The sequence below is a fragment of the Oryx dammah genome, unplaced genomic scaffold (genome assembly GCF_014754425.2).
Source record: "Oryx dammah isolate SB20612 unplaced genomic scaffold, SCBI_Odam_1.1 HiC_scaffold_2, whole genome shotgun sequence".
NCBI lineage: Eukaryota > Metazoa > Chordata > Mammalia > Artiodactyla > Bovidae > Oryx > Oryx dammah.
Window position 1 is genome coordinate 98,147,744 of NW_024070186.1, and position 13,787 is coordinate 98,161,530.

The following is a 13,787-nucleotide window of genomic DNA, read 5'->3' on the forward strand; positions in this document are numbered from 1 at the left end:
TGGAGGAGCCTGGAAGGCTGCAGTCCATGGGGTCGCTGAGGGTCTGGCACGACTGAGCGACTTCACTTTCACTTTTCACTTTCATGCATTGGAGAAGGAAATGGCAACCCACTCCAGTGTTCTTGCCTGGAGAATCCCAGGGATGGGGGAGCCTGGTAGGCTGCCGTCTGTGGGGTCGCACAGAGTCGGACACGACTGAAGCAACTTAGCAGCAGCAGCAGCAGCAAAGGCCCTCTCTGGCCTGTCTCCTCCCACTGTTTCCCTGTATACTTGCCGTTTGTCTCATTCATCTCATTTGTCTCATTCTGTTCCTCCAACACGCCAAACTCAACCCTGCCTGGAGGCCTTAGTCCTTGCCAGTCCTGCTGCTTGAGCCTTCTTTCTCCAGATGTCCACAGGGCATGCTTTCTTATACTCCCTTAAAATTTTTGCTTAGACATCACCTCACAGAGAGCCTTCCTCTGCCTCCTGTTATGAAATATATTGTAGCAGAATGTCTAAGTCGGTTTGGGTTGTTCTAAGAACATCCACAGACTGAGTGACTTAAACAACAGAAATGCATTTCTCACAATTCTGGAGGCTGGGAGTCCCAGACCAAGGTGCCAGCTGGTTGGATCCTGATGTGGGCCTTCTTCCTGGTTGTGTCCTCACATGGCAGAGACAGTGATCACCTCTCTCATGTTTTTTCTTCTAAGGGCAGTGAGCTCGTCCATGAGAATAGACCCTCATGACCTACTTATCTTCCAAAGGCCCCATCACTTCAGGGATTAGGGACTCAACATGGATTATGGGGTGACACAAACATTCAGTCCACAGCACAGAGTAGCCTCTGCCATCTCTGTAATTCCTTCCTTACCCTTCTTTACTATTACTTTTTAAAAAATATCTTAGTCAGTTGTACCTCAATAAAGTTTAAAAAAGTAAGGAATAACAACATAGTTCTTCTAATGAGTCCAAGAAATAATGCATTTGAAGTACTTAACATAGGACCAGATATATAGTAGCCACAAGTACCTAACACTTATGAAGCACTTTTTCTCTATACCCCATCGAGTTCGAAGAGTCTCTCTGTATAAAGCCTTTAACATTACCACACCTTCAAAGTAGACATTTTTATTATCCTCATTTTACAAATGAACTGAGGTTTAGAAAGACTGTTACTTTCCCAAGTTACAAAAATGTTAAGTGGAGGAGCCTGCATTCCCACCCATTATGCTATGTTGTGATTCTAGCATACAGTAAATATTCTAGTAAGGGAGGAACAATTCCTGCAGTTTACCCAAAGTGAAAGTGAAGTGAAGTGAAGTGAAGTCGCTCAGTCGTGTCCGACTCTTTGCGACCCTATGGACTGTAGCCTACCAGGTGCCTCTGTCCGTGGGATTTTCCAGGCAATAGTACTGGAGTGGATTGCCATTTCCTTCTCCAGGGGATCTTCCAACCCAGGGACTGAACCCAGGTCTCCTGCAATGTAGACAGACGCAGAATTCTAGAACAGAGAGGCCCATGAAAGAGTTCCTAGAGAAAGATGCATCTAAACTCAAACTGGAGCCTGGAGGGGAGGCGACTTGATTGAAAGAGTAAAAGACCCTACTTTATTTTTCTTCATAACACTTGTCACCACCTGATTTTATTTGTAAATATAAATATTTTTATATAATAATCCCTCATAAACAAGTAATATTCCTCAAGGTCAAGAACTTTGTCCTTTTTGTTTATTACATCCCAAGTGCCTAGAACAGAGCCTCAATAAATACTTAATAAATAAAAGGTGAATAGTAGAAGTTTTTGAATTACAGTGCCAGTTTTAAATTGTGAAAAGATATGTATCATACGTATCGGAAAAACCAAAGCTTTAACTTTCTTCTGGCAAGTTCTTAACCTCCAGTGAAACTTTTAAATGGTTGACTTTCTTTCACAGAGCAAGAATATGATCCTGGACCAAGCCTTTAAGTACATAACAGAATTGAAAAGGCAGAACGATGAACTCCTGCTTAACGGAGGAAACAATGAACAAGGTAAAGATTTTGAGAGTCTTACTTTTCATTGTTTTTTCAGTGTTCAGGCCTTTGTGACACAGTGCAACTTACGATACTGTATTAGGATACAGAAGGTTTTTTTTGCCCCAAAACATTATTAAGACCTTGTATTCAGTGGGTCTGTGAGAATAGTGTTGTAAATAAATTCAGCCTTTATTCAAGTTTATCTCTTCCCCTCTTCTTTGTAGGCATATCTCTTCCCCAATTCTTACCTTGTAGGCATACACAATTTTTATTTTATACTCTTTTTTGTACTTTCTGTTTGCTTAACTCATGAATAGTTCTGTTTCTCCTTTATTCTAGATGGATCTCCTAGCTAGGGAAAATCCCATAAGAGGATGTAGGGGGAGTCCTGCTCAGTGTAACTTAAAAACAGGTATATGCCTGTGTCAACCCTCAACTGTGGATTAACTCAGAAGGCCAAAGCATTCAGTTCATAATTGTGTGTACTGCATGTATTGTGTGACTCAGACTTCCTGATCATTTAATAATATTAATTTTTAGAGGTGACTTTTTTAATGCTGTCAGATGAGTTCTGTTTTCCCACTTGCACTGAAGGGAAGGTTTCCTTTCGACAGCTGAGAAGAAATACACCCCAGGCAAGTGTAAAGCTCTGAGGGGTAGGGCAGTTTGAGCCATGTTTCATTTATGTCTCTGAGAATAGCAGAGAGAGAATCTCCTGTGACAACTCAGTAGGTCACCTTAAAAGGAGAGAAACAAAGGCGGAATTTATTGAGGTGGAGATGATGCAAACCAGTGATTATTGTAAGAAACGAGGAGGATACTGGAAAGCACATCTAGAAGGTCAGCGCTCTGAATTCTTGTTTACTTTTAAGTTAGATGACAGCTTACCCCACCTGCCTCAGCCAGCTGTCTTTTATGGTCCAGGTCCTGTTTTATGCTGCTGTCGGGCAATTAGATACGTAATCAATGTTTGGTAACCAATCAATGTTTGGCACCCACAAAAGGGATGATAAGGCTAGAGTGATGTGTACGTTTCTAGTGAGGGCTCCTCTGGTTTCATAGCCCAGTGTCTGAGGCCATCAAGTTACCTTAAGGAGAAGGGAAACTCAAGTGGCATGGGATTCAAGAGGAGCTGAATAGCCAGACCAGGAGTTGGGGGCCACCTGAGGGCCCTCAAGTCCTATTGTGTTGTCGTTTCTGTCCTCATCCTTTGTGTGTGTGTGTGCCTCTGCTCTCTCTTCTTTTCTTCTCCCAACAGCTTCCTCCGCATACTCACTGTCCATGTGACAGTCTCGCACAGTGACCACAGCAGTGGCCTTGGGAGTCAGGACCATCAGGGTTTGAATCTTGGCTTCCTTCACTCAGCGCCAAGTCTCAGTCTCTCTATCTTAAAATGAGGATAATTATAACATCTATCTGGTCAACTTTAAACAAATTATATGGTTATTCTGAACCTGCTTTTTTACATCTAAAAGTAATGATGACAAAGGTAGTTCCCATCTCATGGTCGTTATGAGGATTAAAAGAGATAACACAGGTGAAGCACTTAGAGTAAAGCCCAGAACATAGAAAATGCTTGATAAATGTTATCTGTTGTTGTTACTATTTTTGTTATTATTAAATGAGACAGTGAATGCAAAGTACCAGGCATAGAGTAAGTGTCCAGTAAGTGAGAACAGTCATCTTTATTATTTAGTCCATGATAATTGTCCTTTAATTTCTGATCTTCTGTGTCTCCTGTTTAAATACCTGAGAAAAGCAATTTGATAGTCTCAGCTCCTCCTTGTTGGAACAGAACTTTTTATTTCAGGCTACCATGTAGGGTACTGGCCTTGAGGATCAGCTGCCTTTGGCGGAGGGAGTGGTGAATGCCTAGCACTATGACAAGGCAGGTGGAGCTATATAGCGTCACAGAGCATAAATACCAGCAGCCAAGCCTAATCCTTAGTAGGATCCATGAGTGAGGCTGTCTCTTTTAAAATGGTTTAGGGCATCAGAGACATCTTCATTCCTCAGTAGAGTACATGGCCCTACCAAGGAAAATGCAAGTTTTACCACTGATGCTTTCTTATCGCCCTCCCACCTTACTTCTTACATGTTCTACTTGGTCTCTACTTTTCAAAGCCATTTATAAAAGAGACGCTCTGGAGTTCCCTGGTTGCCTAGTGGTTAGGATTCTGAACTTTCCCTGCCATGACATGGGTTCAGCCCCTAATCAAGGTACTGAGATTCCACAAGCTGGGTGGCAGGTGTAGCCGGTTGGGGGAGGGGGGAAAAGACTGTTACCACCATAAGTAATGTTTGTTATTTTAACATTGAAATGCTACTATACTGATATTCAGTGTTATTTTCCTAGCATGTTTCCATGAAAGCAGTATGTCTTTCCTTGCTTCACCTTTTTAGCTGCCCTATTTTGAATTTGGTAATTTTGAGATTTCTACATAATGAGTAATTTTTGACCTTTGAATTGTTGATCTTTAAAGATATGTACCTTTACAAGGATTGAGTAGAGGTTTGAGATACCATTCTAAAAAGAAGAACTTATATTGTAAAAGAGCTGAAGATTCTCAATTGAGGTATTTAGGCTGCTAAAATTAGAATTCTGTAGCTCAGTATACAGCTCTTTCTTAAATTAATGTAAATACTGACATTTAGAGGTAATTTAAAAATTTTTTTCTTTTTGATATTATAGCTGAAGAAATTAAAAAGCTACGTAAACAACTGGAAGAAATTCAAAAAGAAAATGGCCGATATATTGAATTACTAAAAGCAAATGACATATGTTTATATGACGACCCCACAATCCACTGGAAAGGAAATCTTAAAAATTCAAAGGTCTCTGTTGTTATTCCCAGTGACCAGGTTCAAAAAAATATCATTGTTTATTCCAGTGGGAATCAGCCTGGTGGAAACAGCCAGGGAACAGCTGTTCAGGGGATAACCTTTAATGTTGGTCATAATTTACAAAAGCAAACTGCCAATGTGGTGCCAGTGCAGAGGACTTGCAGTCTTGTGACTCCTGTGTCTATTTCTGGAGTTTACCCTTCTGAAAACAAGCCATGGCATCAGACCACGGTTTCTGCATTGGCTGCCAACAAGCCTGTTCCTCTTTGTCTTCCTGCTGCTCTTTCTGCTCAAAATATTCTCGAGCTTTCCACCTCTGAAAGTGAGTCGAGTGTGCTTGGTCCCACCAGCAGCTCACTGATCGCTGTTCCTGTTGGGCCTGAAACACTCCAGCATCGTTCATCGCATACGTGTCCAAATGATCAGAATTCTTCTGAAAATAAGAAGGGGCAAGAAAGCCCCCAAGTATTGAAGAAAACAGTCCCTTGTGCCACAAGCATCTCCTCCAGCTGCTCAGCAACTGCCACTCAAGGACAGCCTGGAAGCGAGTCCTGCCTGAGCGCACAGGATCACAGAAGTGATCTTCAAACCACCCTGGTTGTTTCCATCACCACTGCAGTCTGCTCCCAGCCTCCCAGACCTGCCGGTGATTCTTGTGTGGCAAGCAGTAGCAAGGGTGCAGACTCCGCAAGTGTTACCATGGTGGTATCCCCATCTGTCCCTGGAGGAGGGATGGCCACCATGCCTGTAAGCACCCTTTCTGCAAACCCTATGGACAGTGGTTGGACTCTTTCTTGCTCTTTGCCTTCTTCAGCTGTCAGTGCTTCAGATTTGAAAAACATGAATAGCCTTACCCGAATTTCCTCAGCTGGAAACACACAGACAACGTGGACTACTTTGCAGCTGGCGGGAAACACTATTCAGCCCTTAAGCCAGACACCGTCTTCTGCTGTGACCCCGGTATTAAATGAGTCTGGCACTAGCCCCACCACAGCCAACCACAGTAGATGTGTGGCTCCAGGCATCAGCTTGAATAATTCCTTTCCAGCAGAGGGGCAGCCAGTTGAGCAAGTAGTTGTAACCTTGCCTTCCTGTCCACCTTTACCTATGCAGCCACTGATCACCCAGCCACAAGTTAAGTCTCAGCCTCCAAAAAGTATCCTCCCATTGAATTCCGCCATGCAGGTGATTCAGATGGCTCAGCCAGTGGGGTCAGCTGTTAATGCAGCTCCTGCTAATCAGAACGTTATCATTCTTCAACCACCCAGCACCACCCCGTGCCCAACAGTGATGAGGGCAGAGGTTCCCAACCAAACAGTAGGTCAGCAGATAGTCATCATCCAGGCAGCTAACCAGAATACTTTGCCACTTCTCTCTGCTCCACCTCCTGGTTCTGTTCGACTCCCTGTCAATGGAGCCAGTGCTATCATAGGGTCTAACAATTCAGTGCAAAATGTTTCCACCCCGCAGACTTTTGGAGGAAAGCACCTTGTCCACATATTACCACGACCTACATCTTTATCAGCATCGAATTCCACACAAACTTTTTCTGTTACTGTATCCAGCCAACAGCAGCCTCAAACCATTTCTTTAAATGGACAGCTCTTTGCTTTGCAGCCTGTGATGTCTTCATCAGGAACTACAAATCAAACCCCTATGCAAATTATTCAGCCCACCACCAGCGAAGATCCAAATACCAATGTTGCCCTGAATACATTTGGCGCTTTGGCCAGCCTCAATCAAAGCATATCGCAGATGGCTGGGCAAAGCTGTGTACAGTTGTCTGTTAGCCAGCCAGTCCATCCTCAAACTGCTGCAAATAGTCAAATCACCCCAGCTAACTGTATTTCATTAACAACTGTAGCACCTCCCGTGACAACAGATAATTCAGCCACACCACCCAGTACTTATAACCTAGTGACCACTCCCTCAGTGAACACTGTGGCTTGTTTGCCTAACACGAAGGCAAAAAGGTTGAATAAGAAGCCGGGTGTCAAGAAACACTTAGCCACTAACAAGTCAGCCTGCTCCCTGAATCCAGTCAGAGATGTGGGCAAGTCAGATGGCCCTAGCACTGAAGGTTCCACAGAGCCATCCTGTAATGATGGACTTCTGGAAAGCCTCCCTGGTGTGTTACCATCTGCCATTGTGTCCCAGACGAATAGTGTAAGTGTTTCTGGTTCACATTCTTTGAATGTTCTGAATTCTGAATCAGTGATGCCTGAGTCTGTACCCAAATCTAAGTCAGCCGAAGAGTCTAGCTCACCCTCTCAAGAATCTGTAACAAGTGAACAATTTACAATGGCCCCAGCAAAATCCAAAGATTTTCTCCCCATTTCGCAACGAGAGACATCTCAGGATAAGCCACCAAGTAGTTTGGCGTTGCCAGAGGCTGCCAAATCCTGCACGTCGGCCAGTGTGTTGATTTCCTCTGCGAATGATGCCCCCATCTTGGCCTCTCAGGTTTCTCATCTGTCATCTGCCACGAGCACTACAAGTACTGACTGTGTTTCTGAGGTAGAAGTCATTGCCGACCCTTGCAGGGCTGAGCAAGAGTCATCAGATACAGTACAAACTGCAGGTCTCTTAAAGGGGCAAGGTTTAACTGCACTGCTATCTGGTCTTGCTAAAGAAAAAGACCCTCAGAAATCATCTCTTTCAGTCCAGGTGGACCATCCTGACTTCTCTTCAGAAAATTCTAAAATAGCTGATTCAAATGTTGAGTTGCATCCCAAACAGGAGCTATTACTGATGAACAGTGATGATAGAGATCCAGGACAGCCTCATTCCTGCATCCCTGACCAGGAGGTTATTAATGGTTCTTTGCTCACCAGTAGGCAGGCTGACTCTCCCATGTCGACCAGCTCTGGCAGTAGTCGTAGTTTCTCAGTTGCATCTATGCTTCCTGAAACAGCCAGAGAGGATGTCACCAGCAATGCAACAACTAATACGTGTGACAGCTGTACCTTTGTGGAGCAAACTGATATAGTTGCTCTTGCAGCACGAGCTATTTTTGACCAGGAGAACCTTGAGAAGGGAAGAGCTGGTACCCAGGTACCAGCTGATATACGGGAAGTTCCTTCAAAGCCTTCTGAAGCATCCTCTTTAGAGGGAGACCAGCCTTTCAAAACACAGATATCTAAAGAGAATGGTCCAGGACAGGTAGAAGCAACACCAAATGAATTTAATTCTCAGGACTCAGTTGAAGCCAGTGTGGATAGGCCCCTTGAAAAACCAAGTTGTTCTATAGGAATGAAAACATCAAATGCCTCTTTACAGGTTTCGACTTCCCAACCACCAAGCATCACCAGTTTAAGTGTGAATAATCTTATCCACCAGAGTACCCTCAGCCATCCTCTGGTCAGCTGCACTGGTTTATCCCAAACTTCAGGGCAAACAGCTGTTCCTACAACAGTGAATCTGACAGTTTCATCTGGCTCCTATGGCAGTCAGCCTCCTGGACCATCCCTGATGACCGAATACTCCCAAGAACAGCTAAATACTATTGCTGGTACCGTACCAAACACACCGATTCCAGAGCCACTCTTAAAGCCAAGTCACGAAAGCCGTAAAGACTCTGCTAAGCGTGCTGTCCAGGATGACCTTTTACTGTCTTCAGCTAAACGTCAGAAGCATTGTCAGCCAGCCCCACTCCGGCTTGAAGGTCTGTCCTTGATGAGCCGAACTCCAGACAGCATTTCCGATCAAACTCAAATGATGGTTGGTCAGATTCCTCCCAACTCTTCAAACTCAGTTGTACCTATTAGCAACCCAGCACACGGGGACGGCCTTACCCGATTATTTCCGCCTAGTAACAACTTTGTGGTCCCCACGTTGAGGCAGACCGAGGTTCAGTGTGGTTCACAGGCTTCCATTGCTGAGCAGCAACCAGCCCAGGCCGGCCAACATCTGCAGGCCCTGCAGCAACATGTTCCAGCTCAAGGGGTACCTCACCTACATAGTAACCACCTCTACTTAAAGCAGCAGCAGCAAGCAGGGCAGTTGAGAGAGAGGCATCACTTGTATCAGCTGCAGCGTCACGTACCTCACGCAGAGAGCTCTGTCCACTCTCAGCCCCACAGCATCCACCAACAGAGAACCCTGCAACAGGAAGTTCAGATGCAAAAAAAGAGGAATCTTGTTCAGGGCACTCAGGCCTCTCAGCTGTCTTTACAACCCAAGCATCACGGAACTGACCAATCGCGGCCTAAGAGCGGGCAGCCGCACCCACACCATCAGCAGATGCAGCAACAGGTGCAGCAACATTTTGGAAGCTCCCAGGCAGAGAAGGGCTGTGAGAACCCTTCCACCAGCCGGAACCACCAGAACCATCTCAGTCAAGATCTTCTGCACCAGCAGGAGGTGGGAAGCCGGCAGCAAGCTCCGGGGGTTTCTTCTGAACACGTATCCGGGCATAATCCAATGCAGAGGCTGTTGACATCAAGAGGCATAGAGCAGCAAATGGCATCCCAATCGAGTATTGTGACGAGACCTTCAGACATGACCTGTGCTCCACACAGGCCAGAGAGAAACAGAGTTTCAAGTTACTCTGCTGAGGCACTCATTGGAAAAACATCTTCTAATTCAGAGCAGAGAATGGGTATATCGATTCAGGGTTCCAGAGTTTCAGATCAGCTTGAAATGAGAAGCTACCTTGATGTTCCCAGAAACAAGAGTTTAGCCATTCATAATATGCAGGGTCGTGTGGACCATACTGCCCCAGATATCCGCCTTTCTGACTGTCAGACATTTAAACCAAGTGGAGCCACTCAGCAGCCCCAGAATAATTTTGAAGTACAGTCTTCAAGAAATAATGAAATAGGTAACCCTGTATCATCCTTGAGGAGTATGCAGCCCCAAGCTTTTCGTATTAGTCAAAACCCTGGTCCACCACCAGTCGACCGCCAAAAGCGATTACCTTATCCACCAGTTCAGAGCATCCCAACAGGAAATGCTATCCCAACAAGGGACAGTGAAAATACATGTCACCAAAGTTTCATGCAGAGTTTACTTGCCCCTCACCTGGGCGATCAGGTCATTGGGAGTCAGAGATCCCTCTCAGAACATCAGAGGAATACACAGTGTGGTCCCTCCTCTGCAATTGAATATAACTGTCCCCCGAGCCATGAAAGTGTCCATATTAGAAGGGAGAGTGAGAGTCAGAGTAGGGAGAGCTGTGACATGTCCCTGGGCGCAATTAACACCCGGAACAGCACCTTGAATATTCCGTTTTCAAGTTCTTCGTCTTCAGGAGATATTCAAGGTCGAAACACGAGTCCCAATGTTTCTGTACAGAAATCCAATCCCATGAGGATTACTGACAGTCATGGGGCCAAGGGCCACATGAACCCTCCAGTCACAACCAACATGCATGGGGTTGTAAGGCCAGCTTTGCCGCATCCGTCTGCGTCTCACGGAAACGCTGACCAAGGGCCTCCTGTACGTCAAACCAGTTCTTCAGTTCCCCAGCGATCAAGGCATCCATTGCAAGACAGCAGCAGTTCCAAAATTCGTCCACCTGAAAGGACTCGCTCTGGAAACCCAAGACATAGCAATGTCTTTGATCCAAGTCTTCCTCACCTTCCTCTGTCTACTGGCGGCAGTATGATTCTTGGACGCCAACAACCTGCTGCAGAAAAGAGAGGAAGTATTGTTCGTTTCATGCCAGATAGCCCACAAGTACCTAATGATAATTCAGTGCCTGACCAGCACACGCTGTCACAAAATTTTGGTTTCCCTTTTATCCCTGAGGGTGGCATGAACCCGCCAATAAACGCTAATGCTTCTTTTATTCCACAGGTTACTCAGCCTAGTGCCACTCGAACCCCAGCCCTCATCCCTGTGGATCCCCAAAATACTCTCCCCTCCTTCTATCCTCCATACTCTCCTGCTCATCCCACACTGTCCAATGATATTTCAATCCCATATTTTTCTAATCAAATGTTCTCAAATCCCAGCACAGAGAAGGTAAACAGTGGAAGTTTGAATAACCGATTTGGATCAATTCTGTCTCCTCCCCGACCTGTTGGCTTTGCTCAACCAAGTTTTCCTCTTCTCCCCGACATGCCCCCAATGCACATGACCAACTCTCACTTATCCAATTTTAATATGACATCTTTGTTTCCAGAAATAGCTACAGCTCTTCCTGACGGCTCAGCGATGTCCCCTTTGCTTACGATAGCAAACTCCTCTGCCTCAGACTCTTCCAAGCAGTCCTCCAACAGACCTGCCCACAACATAAGCCATATCTTAGGTCATGATTGCAGTTCAGCTGTTTAAATACCAACTGACTAAACATAAGTGTAACGAGTGAGATTACAAATATATTTGTGTGTGTGTTCACACATACATGCACAGGAAGAGAGAGATTGTGTGAGTGTATCTCCTTGTGTTTGTCTAATCAGTTGCCAGTTATCTTCTGAATGTAAGGAAGCCATGTCAGAGATGAGGCACATCCTAGGTTGTCAAAAAAAATCTTATCTTTCATTTTTAACTGCACGGTGTGTGCTTTAAATTTCCCAAGCAGACTTACATTTTCAGGTTTGATTTGTAATCTGACATTGTCTAGATACTAATCAACTAGAAGTTGGGGGAAGTCATCTTGGCGTCATCACCTAGATTTTAAATTTGATTGTTGACAATTTGTAAAATAGACAGTTGAGATAGTTGAGTTGCTTTCCAACAATACAGACATTTCGATAGAACACAGTGGCTCGTAACCAAATGCTGGCCAAGTGTATTCTGGAACAGTCTCTTAACCCATGGCAGATGTTGAATTAATGTAGAATGAATGTCCATGATTCAAGTCAAGCAGTTAGCAAATAGGTGAGTTAGTGAATCAACCTTTAACCCCAAGGTTTGGTTTAGGTAGAAGCTTCTTCCTTAATTATAACAATTCATAAATTATCTGAATTCCATGTCTTGTTTTTCAAATGAGGGAACCGTCAGTTCAGTTCAGTTGCTCAGTCATGTCCGACTCTTTGTGACCCCATGAACCGCAGCACATCAGGCCTCCCTGGCCGTCACCAACTCCTGGAGTTTACCCAAACTCATGTCCATTGAGTCAGTGATGCCATCCAACCATCTCATCTGTTGTCCCCTTCTCCTCCTGCCCTCAGTCTTTCCCAGCATCAGGGTCTTTTCAAATGAGTCAGCTCTTTGCATCAGGTGGCCAGAGTATTGGAGTTTCAGCTTCAACATCAGTCCTTCCAGTGAACACTCAGGACTGATTTATTTCAGGATGAACTGGTTGGATCTCCTTGCAGTCCAAGGGACTCTCAAGAGTCTTCTCCAACACCACAGTTCAAAAGCATCAATTCTTCAGCGCTCAGCTTCCTTTGTAGTCCAACTCTCACATCCATACATGACTACTGGAAAAACCATAACCTTGACTAGATGGACCTTTGTTGACAAAGTAATGTCTCTGCTTTTCAGTATGCTATCTAGATGGGTCATAACTTTCCTTCCAAGAAGTAAGTATCTTTTAATTTCATGACTGCAATCACCATCTCCAGTGATTTTATCCTTTAATGTGCCAAGGTCCTGTAAAGCAAAGGTCTTCCTTAAACAAGTAGCCTTAAAAGTGGAAAGCTAAACAGCAGAGTACACAGATATTTTCCATTTTGTCCTTGCGTTTTGCATCAGGCCATAAGGATGATAGCCAGTTGTATTGGGAGATTTTGCATGTGTTCAGTTAAGGATTGTTTCATTCATTGAATTTTGTTGTAGAATTCTCTCTTTGTTCCATTTATTTGATTTTGAAATAGGTTCTTTGACATTTGTTTAATCATCAGGGACTGATCACTTAATAGTGTGTTTGGAATCTACAGTTATTTGAGCCTTACTTTTCAAATATTTCTGAAAGCTCTGAAGCTTTCAGAACCTGAAAATACTGAAGCTCTGTCAGTATTTTCACTTACAGTGAGAAGATGAATTTGTTCATTGCTTTTCCTGATGGTAGATGTGAAATGGTGCTTCAAAAAATTGTCTTTATATAAGTTCACGTGTGTGAGTGTGTGTGTACCTGGACATAGATTTTAAGGTATAAACTAGCTCTTTCAAAATAGGCCTGCCATCTGAAAATAGGAAATTGGCACCTGAGACCTGCTGAGGAGTAGAACTTGATATAGAGTTTTTTTTTAAGCCCCACTGAAGTTAATAATGAATTTTGAATTTTAAAGATATATTTCAAAATTCATGTATTCCATTTTGAAAACTTTATTAAAAGTTAAGAAAACAATTGATGTGTACTCATATTTCAAGCCCGTTGCTTCTTGTTATATTCTGCCAAAAATGGAATGGAGTGAGAGATATAAACTGTTCTGTCTGCTCTGTTAACAAAGTTAACCCACGGACCAGTGTTTTGGTTTTATTCTCATTAAAAAAAAAAAAAAAAACTCCTAAGGCTTGGTTGGAGAAAGAAATGGCAACCCACTCCAGTATTCTTGCCTGGGAAATCCCATGGACAGAGGCACCTAGCAGGCTACAGTCCATGGGATCACAAAGAGTCAGACAGGCCTGAGTGACTGAACATACACAGAAGGCTTGGTTAGAGCAGATAACTCTAGCAGATACCTCTACTATAGTAAAAGGGTCTCAGCAAAAGGGTCATCTGTGCCTCTTTAGCTGTTCTCGCCAAACTCCCCTGCTGCTGGCGGAGGCAGCCTCCTCGGCGCAAAAAATATACTGAAAACAAAGAAAATGTCTGTATTTTCTTCCTTCAGAATGGTCATGGGGAGAAATAGGAGAGATTCATAAATAAGTTACTTAAGTAAACAGTTAAAACATTTATTGAGAAAAATATGACATTTATAACTTAACTGAGTTTTAAGCTTTAACATTCAAGTTTTTCCTGGTACTTGAAAGGTCTAATCTGCCAGTTTCAAGAATTGTTCTTAGAGTGTTCGGCTATTCATCCTCTCTCTCTTCTTTCCTACCTTCTCT

The 13,787-nt window shown here is 43.9% G+C and overlaps 1 protein-coding gene across 4 annotated transcripts in view; it reads left to right on the forward strand.

Moving 5' to 3' along the window:
* Positions 1-12,010, forward strand: part of USF3 (upstream transcription factor family member 3) — a 48,472-nt gene extending 36,462 nt beyond the window's left edge. For all 4 annotated transcript variants that reach the window (XM_040223822.1, XM_040223836.1, XM_040223842.1 and 1 more), the window contains 2 exons: positions 1,919-2,015; positions 4,693-12,010. In XM_040223822.1, the coding sequence (XP_040079756.1) occupies positions 1,919-2,015; positions 4,693-11,123 (6,528 nt within the window). In that variant the 3' untranslated portion in view covers positions 11,124-12,010. The remainder of the gene's footprint in view (positions 1-1,918; positions 2,016-4,692) is intronic.
* The last annotated feature ends 1,777 nt before the right edge of the window (positions 12,011-13,787 follow it).